General features: G+C 41.7%; 1 protein-coding gene across 12 annotated transcripts in view; it reads right to left on the bottom strand.

The window, feature by feature from the left end:
* Positions 1–19,183, bottom strand: part of MLLT10 (MLLT10 histone lysine methyltransferase DOT1L cofactor) — a 269,667-nt gene extending 250,484 nt beyond the window's left edge. For 3 of the 12 annotated variants that reach the window (XR_009216985.1, XM_058532539.1, XM_058532544.1), the window contains exons 1-3: positions 9,411–9,558; positions 8,994–9,153; positions 5,911–5,990 (exon numbers count right to left, since the gene is read on the bottom strand). Coding sequence is in view for 11 of the 12 variants with exons in the window: in XM_058532539.1 (XP_058388522.1) it covers positions 5,911–5,990; positions 8,994–9,153 (240 nt within the window). In the remaining variant the exon portion in view is untranslated. Of the gene's footprint in view, positions 1–5,910; positions 5,991–8,993; positions 9,154–9,285; positions 9,369–9,410; positions 9,561–19,027 lie in introns of those variants that run through there. The other 9 variants (XM_058532545.1, XM_058532547.1, XM_058532542.1 and 6 more) reach the window with 8 other exon arrangements.
* Between the last annotated feature and the right edge of the window lie 588 nt (positions 19,184–19,771).

The raw sequence follows: 19,771 nt of genomic DNA, 5'->3' as shown, positions 1-19,771 counted from the left end.
AAAAGGAATAAAGAACACTCAATCACTCCAACTGAAGGAAAAGAGAGAGAAAAAAAGCCTGGCAAATAGATAACCCACAAAATAAAATTTTAGAAATAAGCCCACAAGTAACAGCCATTACTATAAATGTAAATAAATTAAACTTGCCTATTGATACATACTCAGACTATATTTTTTTTAAAATCTACCTTCATTATATTTACAAGGATGTTCATTGCGGCACTATTTGTGATTGTGAAAAACTGAAAACCTAAATGACAATCAACAAGGAAATTAAATAAATTGTGGTACATTCTGTGACAGAATACTAAAAAGATAAAAAGAATGAACTAGATTTTATGTATTGATGTAGCTATATCATAAGTTGCAGAACACATATACAGTATACCATTCTTGTAAAAATAATACAATACTAGATGTTGTTTATGGATATATATGTAGTATAATTATTAAAACATAGATGGTGGTGTACACACACACACACATAATAGGATATTATTCAGCCATAAAAAAGGAAATCCTGACATTTGCAACAACACAGATGGACCTTGAGAGCATTATGCTAAGTGAAACAAGTCAGACAGAGAAAGACAAATACTACATGAGCCCACTTATATGTGGAATCTAAACAGAGAACAGATTGGTGGTTGCCAGAAGCAGTGGGCCGTGGGTGTGGGAAACAGGTGAAGACGGTCATAAGGTAAAAAATTCCAGTCATAAGATAAGCAAGCTCTGGGGATCTAATGTACAGCATGGTAACTATAGTTAACAATACTGTATTGTGTATTGAAAGTTAAGAGAGTAAATCTTAAAAGTTTTCATCAAAAGAAAAAAATTTTGCAACTATGTGAGGTGATGGTGTTAACTAAACTCAATGTGGTAATCACATACATATACCAAATCATTATGTTGTATATCTTAAACTAATACAATGTTATATATCAACTATATCTAAATAAAACTGGAAAGAAAAAAATATATAGATGGGCACAACACTAAAAAGATAAATGGTTGACTCAGACTGGGGAGAGTACAAAAAGTACTTCAACTTAATTTTTTAATTTATTATTCTTTTTAAGCAGAAGATTTCAAGCAAATATGAACTGACATTTGTTCGTTCTGGGTGGAGAATACACAGATATTCATTTTATGTTCTATATTGTTCAGAACTATTTGTGATAATTAAATGTACACTAATATAATTTTAATTAGAATATAAAGATATAATTAATATAGTTAGGTATATAATTCATATGGTTTTACAAATTTATAGCAATTTATTTGCATTATATATCTCCATTATGCAAAAATTAAAAAACAGTGCAACCCTAGATGAATCCCCAAAACCCTGGTTTCCACTCCAGCCAGCAGTTCCTCCCTAACAATGTAGGAAGCCAGTAAGAACTGCAATAAAAAGAGGCCGAGTGGGGCCAGCCTCATGGCGTAATGGTTAAGTGCGTTCGCTTGTTTCAGCAGCCTGGGGCTCACAGGTTCGGATCCCAGGTGCAGACCCATGCACTGCTGACCAAGCCATGCTGTGGCGGCGTCCCATATACAAAATGAAGGAAAACGGGCACAGATGTTAGCTCAGGGCCAATCTACCTCAGCAAAAAGAGGAGGATTAGCAACAGATGTTAGCTCAGGGCCAATCTTCCTCAGCCCAAAAAAAAAAAAAAAAAAAAAGAGGCAGAGCAACAGGAGAACGTTACAGCTCACCTCCTGTAGGAAAGGAATAGTCTTTCCTTTAGAGCTAGAATAGCCATACCTAAATAATGCAAATTCTTAATGGGCTTCTGGCCATTTTATTTTTTGCACAATCCGCTCTCAATATGTTTTCAAAGTAGAATATTTAAAATCTAAAATACCCTCTCTGCATCTCATTGAAATTATATAAATAGGTAAAATTTCTAATAAATCTCTTCAGGCTGTCATAATTAAGAACAAATACATTTTAAATACAAAAATCAGTCATCACTAAGTGTTTTAACCTCTAACCACTATGATAGTAGTTAGTAAATAGTATTACTCTAACAAAAAATTTTCAGCAAAAATACAAATTCACTTGAGGTGAATAAAGCAATCAAGTGCTTTTTCTGAACAATGAATGTTTATCTACAAAGAGCTTCCCTTAAAAACCAACCAAACTTTCCTTCAATCTCCATCTATTTTTATTTTCCTTTTTCCTTATTTTTTCAACATTTGATCTAATCTTACAACCTGTACTCTCTTCAATGCCCTGTAACCAGGGTTCTGCCCAAACCAGGGAACTACAACTGCTGTCTCAAGAACCTTTCTTAGTCCTTCAGCATCCTTGGCAGCAATGTCACTATTAACTATGCTTTCCAGAAAAATCAATTGTCTGTGTTGCTACTGTACTCTGCAGGTTCTCCTTTCTTGACAGTTCCCTTTTTTTTTGGTGAGGAAGATCAGCCCTGAGCTAACATCCATGCCAATCCTCCTCTTTTTGCTGAGGAAGACTGGCCCTGAGCTAACATCCCTGACCATCTTCCTCTACTTTATGCGGGACACTGCGCGTAGCATGGCCTGACAGGCGGTGTGTTGGTGCGCGCCCGGGGTCCGGGCCCAGGCTGCCACCAGCAGAGCACGCATGCTTAACTACTACGCCACAGGGCCAGCCCCTGACCATTCCTTTGATTCCCAGTCTTCCTTCTATTTAGCTCCAACTCAAACTTGACTCCATTACTTTAATCCTAAATTTCCAACGAAAAATCCTAGCAGCGTCAAAACCAACATGCTCAAAACAGAACTTTCCTGACTCTTCAAGTTTGCTCTCCTCCTCTATTACTATTACTCTATTATTAACAGTATCAACATTCCATAGTCATCAACCTTGACATCTTACAATCATCTTAGATCATCCTCTTTCCTTTACCCAACACCCTTTTGTCATTTCATCCTTCAAAATGCTCCCACCCTTCCTTTCTACTCCCTCCCTTTCTACTCTCATATTTTTATAGTAATACCATCCTAAAACTTTCAGTTTCTGTTTTTTTTTTTTTGAGGAAGATGAGGCCTGAGCTAACATCTGTTGCCAATCTTCCTCTTTTTCTTTTTTTTTCCTCCCCAAAGCCCCAGTACATAGTTGTGTATCACAGTTATAGAGTTGTAGTTCTTCTATATGGGACGCCGCCTCAGCATGGCTTGATGATTGGTGAGCGGGTCTGCGCCCAAGATCTGAACCCGTGAACCCCAGGCCGCTGAAGCCCCACGCACAAACAACCGCTACGCCATCAAGCGGGCCCTAAACTTTCAGTTTCTAACCTCCCCTTTCAAATTCATTCTATATACTACCAAACTACTTATCAAAAAAGACTGTTTTACTGCTCTGGATTTTTACTCTTCAATGTCTGTCAAGATACCACCAGTTCATAATTCCCCCTTCTCTGAGAAGTGAACTATCCCAAACCCACAGGGATCTCCCTAACTGTGTCTGAGCAACTCAACCCTATTGTCCAACCAAGGCTAACTGGTCCAAAACTAGGCACCTCATCAAAGCCAAACCAGAGTTTTTTTTCCCAAAGGAACATGACATTCTGACTGAGATTTAGTCTCTTGAGATAGGAGACTAAAAATATTAGGAGCCGAAGTATGGCCATCTTTCACCACAGGAGGCAATATGTAAGTAACATGGTGGTTGAGAGCTTAATCACAGCCCAGACTCCAACTACATACATATTTCTCTTAAAACTATGATGTCCATACCCATAAAATGAAAATAACAGAGTATCTATGTTACAGATTTGATAAGATGGTTAAGGGAGATAACTGGTATAGAACATTTAGCACATTATCTAACAGATAGTAAATAGTCAAAAAAGTTAACTATTGATTGTTGGAGTAAGTAGCAGAGAAAATGTGCAGAAAGGAAAAGAATGAAGCAGACACACAGAGAAAAGCAGAAATAACATTAAGACTAATTCAATTCCCTTTCTAAGCCATGGATACATTTCCACATTAGGGATCTTGGCTCCTATATCCTTACAATAAAATGCTCTTTCTGGGGCCTGCCCCGTGGCATAGCGGTTAAGTGCGCGAGCTCCGCTGCTGGCAGCCCAGGTTCGGATCCCGGGCACACACTGATGCACCCCTTGTCAGGCCATGCTGTGGCGGCATCCCACATAAAGTGGAGGAAAACCGGCACAGATGTTAGCCCAAGGACAGTCTTCCTCAGCAAAAGGAGGAGGATCAGCATGGATGTTAGCTCAAAGCTGATCTTCCTCGCAAAAAAAAAATGCTTTCTGGGCCGGCCCCGTGGCTTAGCCGTTAAGTGCACGAGCTCCGCTGCTGGCAATGGGCGCGCACCGACGCACTGCTTCTCCGGCCATGCTGACGCTGAGTCCCACATACAGCAACTAAAGGATGTGCAGCTATGACATACAACTATCTACTGGGGCTTTGGGGGAAAAAAATAAATAATAAATAAAATTAAAAAAAAATGCTTTCTTTGCTTATTTAAGCTTGGAATGCGTTTTTGTTTCTTACAAAGGACCCTACCTTTTATAACTGTACACTACAGGAAGTTAGAAAACGTTGAGCTTCTTCTTTAAAACCTTTAATGGCCCCCACACCCTACTAAATAAAGCTGAAATAAAATGTGTCATCCAGTATACCTTTTAAGATAACTACCTTATTCACCTTGATATCTTGACTATACCTTCAGAGAGGATAAAGGAATAAAAACAGGCAAGTGGCAAGTGAGGCAAATAACGTTGGCATTCTACCACTCTCCATTCACGACCTCTTTATCCTCCCTCTCTTGATACGCACCTTCCTATTTTCTAATCTTTCTCTGGCCTTGAATCTACTGTAACACCCCCTTGGAACAGCTGCACCTTACTATCTGTGTTTACTAATAAATTAAAGCACAACCTTCCTTGCTTGGTGACCCATCAACCCAAACCATGCTACAGAGAGCAAAAAAAAAGCAAAGAGCAGACCTACACATACTTTATCAAGTCCTAAAATTTGTACAATTGATTTCATCCTCCATTTGCTAATTCCCATTATTCTAATGCTAGAACAATAGCTATAATTTTGCTATAGTGCATTCTCACACACAAACAAAACATATCAACAGAATACTGCTCTGAGTTTCAAAATCCTAGATAAGCTACTCAGCCATTATTTCTACTGATCAAAAACTGCCCAGGCAAAAATAAAAGCTTCTGTTTTTACTATACAGATGGTAGAGAAGTTAAAATGTTTTCTACCTTCTGTTAAATTCTCCAGTCAACACCACAAGAAAGGAACTATCACACTGCAAATGGTAATACTTTTATATGATTAATGAAGATTAGATCTATTGCTCCCTGATATTTCCAGAAGTTCAACTGGAAAAATGCTTTTGGCCACAAAGAATAAACATACTTCCGTCATTCTTACAGGAGGTTTACAAAAGTGTTCAAAAAAGAAGGTACCCAGCCAAGCAAAAAAGTAAGATTTTTATGTTGCTAGGCCACAGGGACTGAATGAAAATACTGAGCATTCAAAGTTAAACTATACAGGTACAGATGTAGTAAAACAAATATGAGTCATTCGATTATTCACTAACCAAAACCTAGCAGAATTATCAGTATAACTTCCTTATGTGCTAATGCTATTATATTCTAACTATGATTAGCCAATTTAACCTTCAAACCAGTAGGTAGGGCTAATAAAGCCCAAATACAACTTTATATTTTATCTGTTCAAAATACCCATCAACATACACTTATGTGGTTCCATTTGTTTTTCAGATTTTATAAAATCGGGTTAAAACTGCAAGTTAATCTTCGGCCCAAATTCAATATCTGAACAAAAGACTGAAAACCCCTCAAACTGAAACATGAGTGTGTAGCATCCTAAGCCACTCACTGAAGTATTTTAATGTTTTTGATAAACATTCCTTACCACTCTGGCTGCTCTCTCCTGTGATTCACATTTCCTGCAAAACCATGGTCCAGTGGGTACTTGAACAATGCCATAGCAAGCTGTTGGGAAATAAAATGTTTTAAAATATGTTAAGATTTAAAGAATTATGGAAAATCAAATAGCCTTTCAAAGACCTATTAAATTAATCACCTCTCCAACTATTCATGTAAACCGCATGCTTTGTGGAGAATTAAAACATTTTATACTTATAGCTATCACACATATTACCCTTTTAAAATTGTATGACATTTTGGGGCCGGCCCGGTGGCTCAAGTCATTAAGTGGCTCAAGTCATTAAGTGTGCGCGCTCCACTGCGGTGGCCCGGGGTTCGCCGGTTCAGATCCTGGGCGTGCACCGACGCACCGCTTGGCAAGCCATGCTGTGGCGGCGTCCCATATAAAGTGGAGGAAGATGGGCACGGATGTTAGCCCAGGGCCAGTCTTCCTCAGCAAAAAAAGAGGAGGATTGGCAGATGTTAGCACAGGGTTGATCTCCTCACAAAAATTAAAAAAAAAAAAAAAATTGTATGACATTTTAATAAAAATGTTAAAATGTCAATCTTGGGCTGGCCCATGGCTTAGGGGTTAAGTGCGCACGCTCCGCTGCTGGCAGCCCAGGTTCAGATCCCGGGCACGCGCCGACACACCGCTTCTCCGGCCATGCTGTGGCCGCGTCCCACGTACAGCAACTAGAAGGATGTGCAACTACCACATACAACTCTCTACTGGGGCTTTGGGGGGAAAATAAATAAATAAATAAAATCTAAAAAAAAAATGTCAATCTTTTGTTATTTCATGTAAACGAGTATAACTTGTAATTTATTCTTTTATGATAGGAAGAATGTTACCTAAAATTTAACATATAATTAGAGAGATTTTTTACACAGAATAACTCAGAAATTCATTAATTCATTTCTATATCCTATAGGTTAAATAGCATTTTAGATAAGTCTAATGAAAATACTTCCAAATCACGTTTCAAAATGAGCAACACATATTGCAGAAAAGAAAATGAAATGTAAGATTAAACGTGAAATGCTTCCATTTAAATAAAATGTCCAGAATAGGCAAATCTATAGAGACAGAAAGTACATCATCAGTTGCCTAGAGCTGGGAGAGCTGGGGAGAAAACAGGAGTAACTGCTAATGGGTCGAGGGTGTCTTGTTAGGGTGATGAAAATGTTCTAAAATTGGTTGTGGTGATGGATGCAAAACTCTGTGAATATAATAAAAACCACTAAATTGTACCCTTTAAACAGGTGAATTGTATGGTATGTGAATTACATTTCAATAAAGCCGTTATAAAAAGAGTAAAGCACGTATTTATTTCAAAATATATGTGAACATTCCAACAAGTGATCTAGTATATATCACACATCTACATCACAGTCTAGTTGTTTAAAGAACTGTTTTATGTTAATATTTAACTCAAATTGAAATTTTCTCAAAAACCTAAAAACACTAATACCCAATTGACATTCTCACATGAGCTTGCTTAGAGTAAACCTGAAAATATCTTAAACATTGGAAAGCACTTAAAGAATACAAAATCAGCACAAATTTGTAAAACTCCAAAAGCTAAACTTCTAATCCCTTTTAAAATTTGTAAATATGTCACAGTAAAAATGTTCTATCAGCCAAGAAACACAGCATCAGTGTCCAAAAACTTATATTTAAAATCAGAAGTACTTTTAGAGAGGAAAATTTAAGACTTAAATGAACATTTTCTATATTGGGAAATAAGATTACTTATCAAAACTTGATAATGTATCATCCAACTCATAAAAACACCTCCAAAATGCCAATGAACACTGCAATGGAAATACTATATACCAGTTCTAAGACCTTGAAATCAATATCTAGTTTCAACACACACTGTTTTCACTCCTTAAAAAAAGGACAGCGTGCAACTCTGCTCTTCTTTAAAAGCAAGTGAGAATAACTGCATTCTCAGGTTCATTCACTACTTCCCAAGTCTTCCTTCCCAGTTCTGAGATTCCATTCTATAAAGAATGACTTGACACCCTTAATGTTCAGACTTTCCTATTTGGTAGTGTCCTTTCCAATACACTACTAAACAACATCTCTATCCCTCAACGCCAGATTCAGAAACGGGAAGGGGGGAGGGTTGGTGAATAACAGGGAGAGTCTAAAGCCACCAAAAAGTTATCTAGGTTGTTCCAGCCTCAATTCCTTACCACATGAAACGGAAAAAATCAGCACCTTCAATGGCCAGAAAACTCTCTCACTAGTGTCCCCGGCTTTCCTGTATATCCAAAAAACTCAGCGGATGGAAACACCCAGAAATAAACTAAGATGCTCCCGAAGTCCCTGGCGGCACCACCGCCTCCTCTTCTCTTCGTCCCTTAAGCTGAGGAAGTGGCCTGCTGCAGCCCCTGCACAGCCTCAGCCACTCCTGGAGCAGCGCGACTGCCGCGGCGGCCCGCCACCGCCTTCTCCGCGGGGAGCGCCCGGTCCGCAGCAGCAGGGTCTCGGGCAGAACGCTGGGGGCGCGGCAGCGGGCGCCTCCCTTCCCTAATCGAAGTCGGCAAGGCAGCCCCCCTGCCTCGGCCGCCCGGCGCAGCGCGGCGAGCGGCGCTCCCGAGCCTGCCTCCATGCCACAGGAAGTCTCCAGACACACTGCGGCAGACGGGAGCGGCCAGGGAAGGGGGAGGGCTCTCCACGTCCCCAAACCCACAGCCACGGGGACACGACCCAGGGGCGGACGCCCAGCCCCCCGCGTCCCCCTGCCTCCAACCACCGCCCCAGAAAGTCTCCGGCCCCGCAGCTCCGGGCGCAGGCGGCGGCCAAATGACACTTGAGCGAGTGAGCGCAGCATCACATGACAGTCCAGGCCACACGCACTTTCTCCCACATGCACAGCCCACACCCCCTCCGCCCCGCCGCCGACCCTCCGAGTCAATCCCGGGCCGCGGAACGGGGCGGGGCGGGGCGGGGCGGGGGAGGGGCGGGAGGGGAACTGGCAGTTGCTGCCAAGGTGGGGGAAGCGGTGACGGTTGGGCGCAGGCCGGGTCCGGCCCGGCGGGCGGTTGGGTGTTTACCTTGATGCACCGCGACGCTGCAGCCGTGCCCGTCGCAATAAACCAGCGGGTTTTCGGCCCAGCCTCTCTCGTCTGAGCAAACGCAACAGCCTCCAATCATCTCCTTCATACTATGGGAGACCTCGTCCTCCAGTGACACGGGCCGGTCGCTAGAGACCATCTAAGAGGGAGTTGGGGGGACCATTAAAAAACACATGCAAGCCGATTAGTGCTTCCCCCCGCACAGCCGCCCGCGCCCCCGATCCCTTCCCGGCGCCCCCGGCCCCCGCCCGCCGCTCGGCCGCTCGCTCACTCGGGCTTTGCCGCTCAGTCACTCACGTTCCGCACAGGAGTCAGGAGCCATGTCCTTGCTGACTCCCCCCACCTCCCCTCCACCGCCTCCTCCGCCTCCTCCTCCTCGTCGTCTTCCCTCCCCACCTCCACCCGGCCGCTAACGCTGGAGCCCGGAGAGGGCACACATAATCAAGTAGGCCTCCGCACAGGCGCACTGGGGGGGCTCCCGCTGGGCCAGGGGCAGCGAGGGAGGGGAAGGGGGCTGTGCTTCCTCCTCCGAGCGTCACTCGGCGTGCGCGCCCGCCCTGCGGCCGGCGTCAGGGAGCAGGCCCGGGAGGCGAGGCCTGCGTGCGCGCCGCCGCGTCCGGCCAGCAGCCCCGGCCTACCTCCCGGCGCCTTCCCCTCCCCCGCGCCGCTCGCCGCCGCCGCGGCGTGATGGGAGGTTGGGGCGAGTGGAGCCGGCGGCGCGCTGAGGCCGGAACGAGCCAACGGGAGGGCGCGGGGGCGCGCACGCGGGGGGCGGGGACGTTGGGGCCGCCTTCTGCAGCGCTGGTCGCGCGGGCTGCGTGTGCACGTCGTCAGGAGGCCTCGTTGGGAGGGGAGGAGGATGGCGAGGGCCGGGAGAAAGGGGATTTTTGTCAGACTCGCTGGAGGGGACTCCCCGGGGACATCTCCCTCACTGAGCACCTACCTGCCGGCCTTTTCCTCAGGAACTGGCCCGTGGGTAACAGGAGTTGGGCAAGTATGCCAGCTTCCATGCAGGGTGCAATGAAGCATGGCTTCCTGCAGTTGGCCGCGCTAACTTCACTGTACTGCCGCAGCCTCGCCACCCATGAAATTTACATCCTGGACTCGACCCAAAGTTCACCCAGTGGAAGTGCCACCAAATCTGCCTCCCATTTACACACCACCTTGGCCCCAGTGACAAATGAAAGCGCATCACAGACTGAAGGTCAAAAGACTGAGTTAGGGTTATCCTCAGAGAGGGAACACCAAGGCTACCCTCAGCTTGCTGTGTAGGAGTACATATGGTTCTTAATCAGGAATTAGCAATATAATGTGATCATCTGGAAAATGCAGTTAAATGTTACTAAAGGATGACGGGACCCAAGTTCTCCTAGACGGTGGTCACCAAATGAGAACACCATAAGACAGTGGCGTCCAGTTTTGATTTAGGATTTCTCTGATCTGTCTCTGTACTCCAAATTTACTCTTGAAACTTTAAGGTCATTTTTTTTAAGGTATTTAAGTGGCAGAAAGATGGGAGCTCACTCCTCATACAAATAGAAAATGGATTAGGCCTATCTGAATAATTAGCGGGATACTGAGCAGTTTTAAGCTGCGAAATGTTCCCTGTTGCCCTATCCCCTATGTATCCTTGTAAGCCCAATACTGATTTTAGGCAAAAAGTGTCCAACTATAAAAGTTTAACGTAAAATAGGAATGTAGATAGACTTTAAATGACAAGCATAGTTACCAGGCGAATTCACGGCTTTGGTTAATACCTTGCAGGTAGAAAATGGTTGTTTATTAGGAATTAGCAATGTAATGTGAAGATCTGGATAATGCCTTTATACAATGCTAAAAGATGAAGGAACCCAAGTTCTCCTAGTCAGTCATCAAAAGATAATGGTTTAAGCTTTAAAGGCATTCCAAATCTCCTCATAAAGAAAAAAAAATGGTAGCATGGCTGTTTTTTCTATTTCAAATTAATTGCTAGAAATCTATTTAAGAATTATAGTAGATTAATACAACGCAAGCATATATTAGCAAATATAGTCAAACATTCTAAAAGCTAAGTGAGACATCTACAGTAATAGAAATCCACTAAAAGTGTAAGATAGGGAAAAAATGTCCACTAAAGAAACACATAAAAATGAAAATTCTCTGTTAGCTATATGAGTGCATTCAGAAAACGTGACCATAAGATTATATACTTACAAAATGCAAATTCTTTTTTGGGATATGGCAACAATTAATAAATTTCTGAACACATAATAATTATGTTCTTAAAATGTCATTGATATTTATAAAACTAAAACTGCCTTCAAACAAAACTATATTATTTTGTGTATCTTAACTCTGTGTTTTATCTTTACCCTTTTACAAGGGACACCAGTTCAACATCCAATTACTGCTCAGGTTCAGACTCCTAATGAGTAATTTTGAGTTAAAATCAATGTGAAAGTTCCCTTCCCAAACACTGCAGTCAAATCTTAATGCACTAAATTATTTAAAAATACATTTTATTTTAACGCATTAGAGCTTAGTTCTTGTGATGGAATTAATTTATATGTAAAGAAGGATGGGTACTTTACCTTATTCTGTAACACTTAATGAAAGAAATACAGGTAAACACTTGCTATTTCCAAAACAAAGCAAAACAAAAATTCATCATTTGTAAGGGACTTTTGAAATTTAGAAAATACACTATTTCATAAGAACAGCCCTATATATAAATAATAAGATCTGAAACAGAAATTTTATTGTACCTATAAATGTTGACAAAATATAAATCAAATTAATTAAAACTGATATTTAACATATTAAATTTTGAGTTTGAAAAATGATAAGAAAAAACATAACGGGTATAAATAGGTCATTTTCTTTTTAACTTGTACCAGATATAGAACTTTTTATGTTATATATCAAAAGTATAATATTTAACACATTTCTATAAAATATTAAGTGAAAAGAAGAATAACAGATATTATAAAACAGGTCAGATATACAGTTAAGTATTTATTCATTCAGTAAATATTTATTGAACATTTACTGTGAGCCAGGGATTGTTTTGAATACAGGAAATATAGCAATGAGCAAGTTATATTTGTCCTTTGTGTGATATATATACACATATACATATATATGTACATATATATACATACATATACATGACAACTGGATGAATATGCTAATTCTCATACCTCAGAATGGATAAAACTTATAATTAAATTGCCAGAATTGTTCAAGTAAGTTTTTAAAAATACATGGTAATGTAAAAATAAAAAGGTCCATGGGATTTATAGAATAACTTTATAGGAAAGGACAATTTCAAACTTAAAATAATGTTACCCTTTAAATCTGATTCCACATTCTCAAAATATCCTTTAAAAAAGTATATCTAGTACTGAAGAATAAAGCAAAAGCCTGTTGTCTCCAGTATTCCTCTTCACCCAACAGCAGCTAACTCAGTACTGGCTCATCTATTTCTCTGAACTAATCATCTGGGGCAAACCACAAAAAACTCAAGTAAAGTATTTTATGATGTAACCTCTAACCCTACTATAATGGGAAACTGTATTTTTTTTGTCTCTATTGAGAATATATCTTCTTATAATTTTCTTTATTCCTCAACATAGGCGCCAAATTTTTGGATTTTCTCTTTCAGAATCATTTACATAAGTGGATACTATGAAAGAAATATTTACAACCAAATTTGGTTTATAGGTTAGTATTGCTTATATTTATCTTCTTTTTAAATTAAAGTTTTATTTGACTTCTGTTTGTGCATATCATATTTAGTCTATTGTATCTATTGTTGAGGTATATTTCCATAGCGAGGACTAGAAATTGAGGTATATTTCTGTAATGTTAAGACTAGATACACTTTCTTTAACTCAGGTTCTTGACTTTCACAAAGTATTTAAAATTCTGTATTGGCTCTGATACTAAGGTTTTTAAACAAATTCATTCATTTACTAGTACCTCATCAGAAACTATAAATTTCTAAATTAGTTGGAAAATGCAAAAAGCAATTTCCTATCATCTGTACAAACTTTCAGACATATCCTCTTTTTACATAAAGGAATCTCTGAATAAAATTTTGTTTTGCTCATTTGGTACCCACGGTTTCTTACCTTTTATGTGAAAAGTTTATTATGAGCCATACATTTATGCTAGTATGATTAAATATTAAGATACTTCTGAAATTAGTTTTGTTATTTATCTCAGAATAAGTGAGTACTGTGTCTTTATAGATACAGACCCACACATGGCACCTATATCATGGAGTACTATTAGAAATTTCATTAAAAGATATTCATTTCAATTATGTCTTCAATTGATATTCTGTTAATGGCTTTTGGGAAATTCCACTTAATGAAGCATGTTAATCTTACTAGGTGATTTTTTTTTACCCACCATATCACCCAGCAAGTGTCTTGCACGTAGTAGGCCCACAATAAATATTCATTTAATGTACAATATTGGTGTTTAAAAGCTGATTGCGGTCTGAGCTTTATTCTTCAGAGTGTGTACCACTGAACTAAAATTTCCAAGTAATGATTAACAGAAATTTTCAGATAAATTGGTTTCCTTAAAGATTTTCAATAGTTGAAATTAATATGGGTAAAGAGTTTTTATTTACCAGGTAGTTTAGAATCATCTGTATTTTAATAACCCTCAAATGTTAACCACCTCTTCATGTAAAAGTCATCATTTTCTTACAAAACAGACTTTAACTTAGAATCAATCATAATTAATATTATTGTTAGATACACTTAATTGTTGGAAAGTTAGGTAACCCTGAAATTTAAATTGTATGTAATCTAAATTTTAAAATCTTTTTAAGAATCAAAGCCTGATATTTACTTTAAAGGGTTTGGTTTGGTTAATCTTGTGTTTGGCTTCAGAGCTACTCCTTTGCTATAAAATTGATATATATTGGCTGTATTGTATTTTTGGGTAAAATGCCATGTAATTAATTACAAGTAGGAAAATAATATCTAAAAGATGCCTTTAGATCTTCTAGGCATTACAGAAATCTCAATAACATTTCAGAGTTGGACTATTTTTTTTGATGATGCAACAATACTCGAAGACAGCACGCTGACTTTTCAGAGTATCATCAATATAATCTAAGAGTAGGAGCGGAAGGGCCATGTTCCCATTTTTTACTGACATTGAAGATTTGCATTTCTCTTATAATTAAAGTGTGATTAAAGTGACATATTTAGGTGTCTGTTTATAGGATACAATAAGGTTAACTAAGTGAAAAGATTCTGGACATGGAAAAGAGGAAAATCAGTTTTTGAATGGAAGAGAACCTTGAAAGAAATTAAACATATCTTGGAATGGAAAAAAAAGAAGAAATTAAACTGAATTGCTTAATACTATTTGGACCAAAGAAGGTCACTTTTTAAGATTTAAATGTTTTCCTCTCTGAAAGGGGCCACTGCTTACCAAATCCAGAAACAAGCCCAAGAATATGTTAATTAACTGCATTGTGTCCCAGAAAGGAGGAGGTTGACAAATTCATTTTTTTATTCTTTCAATTAATAAACTGTCTACTATATCCTAGATATTTTAAATCTATAACATATATATTTACCTCTTGAAATTATACAGTAACAGTGCCAAGGACCAACATGGCCCCATAGGGTGAATCTTATGAAGCTTAACATTCCTGGCGAATTAAACACACAAGCCTCCGAGTACTTTTTGTCAGTCTTACTTTACTGTGGCGCTTAATGGCCAGAATGTAGGTAATTTTTATATGGTGGTACTTTACCCCAATTAAAAAAGCAATGATCTTTGGTGCAAGCACAAGTGGAAAATATAATGACATAAAATTAAAGAAAGGTATTACAAAGACTGACCAAGAATGCTATGTCCCTTCCATCCCCACCCCCATCCATGCCCTTTTTTCCGCCCATTTGTTGTTTTTCTCACAAATATATCATGACTTGTAACATATTTTTTTTACTTTAAATGAAACCCAAAAATGCCTGAAACACTAAAAGATGTTAAAAGATTCACCTTCTACAATCAACTACATAGCAGATAAACTTATAAAGCTATTCTAAATATTCAAAGACTTATAAATAAAAATTGTAAATTGAATCCAAGTAGTTGGGGAGGGGGGTCTATGGGAGGATGAATGTGGAAGGAATGAACAGATTGAGAATACCTAATGTTTAACACCAATTTTTTTCTGTTCAAACCTTTCCATAGTTCCATCTCAAATGATTTCTTATATAAGAATTTCTCCATACGCCTGGAAAGAACTGAACGATTTCCATGAGGAAATGCAAGTTTAGGAAGAAGATCCGCAAAATGAAAGTGTTAAAATGCAAACCACTTCTATAGCATTTCAAATGCAAAATCACAACCACCACTACCTTTAACTGACTCTTAAGGGTTCTTTTCAAACACATGCTATTTATGAACATCATCTGTTAACTTCTTTCTTGTAATTCAAAACTCTTGTCAAATGATGTTTTCATGATGACGTGTAAATATAATATTCCGTTAGAGATCAATTCTAATTGGTTTTTAAAAATCCACCTTGGGAAACAGTGCTGCATAATGCACAGACTAGTAATGGGTATTTTAGAAGGAATTTCCGCAAAGTCTATTATAAATCTAAGTCGAAATTACTCTCTTGCTTTAGTAAGATTTGGGCCAAAGGACTGAAATTATTTCTTCTTCATGAGTTTTCACGCACGATGACTTTGGTCTTGTCTTCAAGACCCGCGAGCACTTGTTGGAAATCTTCATTTTTTAAAACTGTGACGTTTGCCAGAAATCTCTCTTTCCACATGCCTCACAAAGAAAAACATGCAGTTTCGTAGGTGGGTTGCAATTACTTGTTTCCAAAACGTGGTTTAAAAGCAAATGACACGTTTTTCCCTTTTGAATTTCCCTGTTATTTTGAAAATGCATTTCACGTTAAGAAACCAAGCCTGTTTTTGTTAGCGGTAGCTCAGCCCTTCCTTTTAAAATTAGACTTCTTGTATACAACAAAGAGCTGAATAATAACAAATAGAGACAGCGAAACGTGCTTTTCCGAACTCCTTTGAACTCCGACATTCATTTTCGAATCCATACATTCAAAGATATTTAACACATGATATAATCTGCTCTAGCTTTCTGGATCCAGGAAAAAAATGCCCACATTTGTCTCTACCTAGCTATCACTTTATGAACGTATCTATGCTGCTTTCCCTCCTCTTTTAATGTGTGAGTTGCAGGCTTGCCCAGCTTCCTCCAATTTAGTGGCACGTTGTAAAGCCTCCTTTCTACGTGGTCTTGAGTTGGGAAGCCCTCGCTGGCCAAGGCTGATCATAAAACTTGCCGCGCCGACCCGACCCGGCCCAAGCCTTGGAGTTCGGGGAGGCGGGCGTGGGGGTCCACTGGGGCCGCAGGACCCCTCCCTCGGGAAGGACGCGCTCAGCGAACAGCGGCGTGAGGGCCGAACAATGGGGGCAGCCGGGCGACAGGAGCCCGGCTCCCGCTTCCCCGGCGGAGCCGGCCGTGCGCCCGGCCCTCGCCCACCGCGGCCCTCCCCGCCGGCCTTTCCGCGCTCGCACTGCCCGCCGCAGCCTTCCTCCCGAGCGCCGCGGCCCCCGGCCCGCCGCCCCGCGCTCGCCCGCCGCCCCGCGCGCCTCCTTCCCCTCCCCGGGCCGGCCCGCCTTCCTCGACTCCGACACCGCGGCGCTTCCTTCGGCGACTCGAGTTCTCGCTGCGGCCGCCTTCCCGCTATTCGCTAAGATATTTTTTACATTTCTCCTTGATTTTCAGAAGTGGTTCAGATGTTTCACCTCCACCTTAATTTTAACTTGCTATTTCCCTCCGGAAAATATTCCTCGGGAAACTCAAAATCTAGAAGAAAATACAGCAAATCGCATAAAACCCTTAACTCTAAATACATCTCTTTTTTTTTAATTTTAACGCATTTATGTCGTCGAAACTGGCAAAAGAACTCTCCCCTCTTTTTATTTCCTCCTTTAAATACTGTTATTTTAAACTCTCCATCCAATGCATTTGGACGAGAGGGCAGAGGATGTGTCCGGCAGCACGCAGCAAATCAGAGGTTTTATCTTACGCCTCCTGGGACGGAAAAAAAGTGGAAGGTGGACGAGGGAGCTTCTAAGGAAGAAAAGCAACACAATTCGCTGGGGACGCAGCGGGGGGAGGCGCGGCGAGGGCCCGCGGGCTCCGAGCAGGGGAGCTGGTCTGGGGAAGGGGAGGTTTTAAATAGCGGGCCCCCGGAGGGCGGTGGGCCGCGCATGACGGGACTCCATGAGAAAGGATGGGGCAGCGCGAGATGACTTTGCTTTCTCATCCCCCAAGAAAAAAATAAAGTTGGAGGGAGGCGGAGAGAACAGCCATCCTTATTTCCTCCGCACGTTTCCGCGGAAGGACCGGGCTGCGCCGGGCAGGGAGAGGGCGCGGGACCAGGCGGACCAATAGCAGTCAACAGGTCCAGGCCTCGGCGGGGCAGCAGGGCCGGGCCGCTGGGCCCCCTCCCCGTGGGGCCCCTCCCGCCTTAGCCCCTCGCTCCCCTCCCCTCCCCTCCCCCGCAGGCCTGGCCCGGCAGGGGAGGCCCGCTCTGCACTCCCCGCCCCACCCGGCCTCCCTGCGGCCGCCTCGCCGCGGCCGGGGCTCTCGGGGTGGGGGTGGGGCGGGGGTTCCCTGCCGGAGAATCCTCCCCCGGGGCTGGCGGCGGGGGGGAGGGGAGGGAAATCGGGGAATGGAGGATTAAGAAGGACTCGAGCTCGGCACGAGCGCGGCCCGCGCGAGGGATCCTGGGTAAAAAGTGGCCGCGCGGCACCGGGAGAGCGCGGAGAGGAGCCGGGGTCAGAGGTCAGGGCCCTGGAGCCCCGCGTGCAGAGCCCCCCACGTGAATGCAGCGAGCAGGAGGAACCTTTTTGTTTTCGACCGCGCCAGCATTCCCTCCTGTTGACCGAGCTGCTTCGGCCGGGTCGCCGGAGAGTGGAGCTCCATCCCGGATCTCCTAACCCCACCCCCCTTCCACCACCAACACACAACCCAACTCTACCCTTCCTCTCAACTCACTTCCCAGCCCCCCGTACTGGGCTTGCAATAACGCAGTAAATTTGCTTTAACAACAAGTGGGGGTGGTTGCATTTACTCCTCCCTCTCCTCTCTCCTCCCCCTCCACTCGCTGCGGCTCTTGACACTACTACAAACCAGGACTATAAACATAAACATGTGTCACTGTAACTGGGCAGGTAATATACGGATTTGGGGGTGGGATGAAGGGGGGCTTGGTCGCCGCTTGGGGGGCAGTGAAAAAAATGTGTGTTTCACGTGCTCGACGGCTTTGGGGGCTCCCCCCACACACCGATCCATTTATATAATGCCGACGGCACTCGGTCACTTACTCATTCAGCCACACAGACCCACAAAGGCAGACTTGCCGATTACCACCGTACCCAAAAGCAAATATATTTAAATACCAATCTCCTTTCCCAGCCACCGCTGCCATTTCTTCTATTAGCAAACAGTAGCGTCAATACTTGAATCCCCTTTTTAAGAATTCTTTTCCACATAGCAATAAAGAACATTTTTCGACCTAAACAGTACACTGCTCTCTTCCCATAGATAGTACCTACACATTTTGTGCGCAGAAATCCTTTCAAACAGCAAGAAAGGCTATTTAAACGACCCAGTTCGAAATCTGCAATGTAAAGATTATTTCTTGGGCTTTGCCTTCATGCATTTAGCAACTTCTGCTATAAGTTGCTGCGACTGGCGCGTGGAGATTCGCCACGGAAAGCCTTTATTATTATTATTATTATTTAGTCTATATTTACACTGCCGCTCAACTTTTTTCTCCTTCTTAGTTCAACAAGCCTAGCAACAACTCCTTAAGGTAGAGTAAAGCAAATCCCCTCGCAAGCTTTTGGGCTTGAAACGGAGGGAGATACAGAAAATGTTCAGAGGGAGAAGTGGTTCCCTTTGTTCTTTCATTGTTTCTCTACGAACTGGTGGATACAAGGACAAACACTTACCTTCTCTTCTTTTTGCTCCAAAAACCAGACGTTCCCATCAGCCTTAAAATACACAATCCACCTTGAAAGTAACTACGAATGTCGGGAGAGTTTGTATTCCATTCTTTTTCGCTCTCTGCCCTCTTTCAGCGTAGGATTAAGTTGCCGAGCACGTTGCTGCAAGCTGTAGCCCCCCGCCTTAGTGAATCGGTCACGTTTAGGACCCTCTAAGTCCATCCTAATTCTGCCAGTAGAATTGAGGGTGTTGGAGCTCTAAACTTTCAAAAGGAAAGGGGCCTGCAACTATCCAAAAAACTTACGAATACCCTGAAATTTTTTACAACTGTATTTTTATACCAGATCACCAAATAGAATTTGCCAAGAAATATTAGATATTTCCTCGGGGAAAGTAATTTTTTTTAAGTTTATACTTTGCAATGCGCTACTTTGATGGAGTAAAAAAGGAGGTTTGTATGGGAATTTAAGGGAACGAGTACGTTTTCCATGTTTGTTATGCCATGTGTTTTTTAAAAACACAAACAAAACACTACTCGAACTGAGAAAGGAAGGAAATAGGAGTTTGAATTATGTCGTGGAATGACTTAAAGAGAGGCGTTCATTTGAAATTTATTAGTGTAAAAATTGGCCTCAAAAGGGAAAAGTAACCTTTTCAAAGTTGAAAGACTTAATTTTCACTCTATGATTCCAAAATAAAAAAGCGACGTTTCTGGTTAGTGTGCGATACTCGTCAGTGTTTAGTGCCCA

Source organism: Diceros bicornis, chromosome 36, assembly GCF_020826845.1.
Source record: "Diceros bicornis minor isolate mBicDic1 chromosome 36, mDicBic1.mat.cur, whole genome shotgun sequence".
In the NCBI taxonomy this organism is placed as follows: domain Eukaryota; kingdom Metazoa; phylum Chordata; class Mammalia; order Perissodactyla; family Rhinocerotidae; genus Diceros; species Diceros bicornis.
Note: the sequence above shows the minus strand (reverse complement) of the source record. Positions and strands in the feature narration are given on the sequence as shown.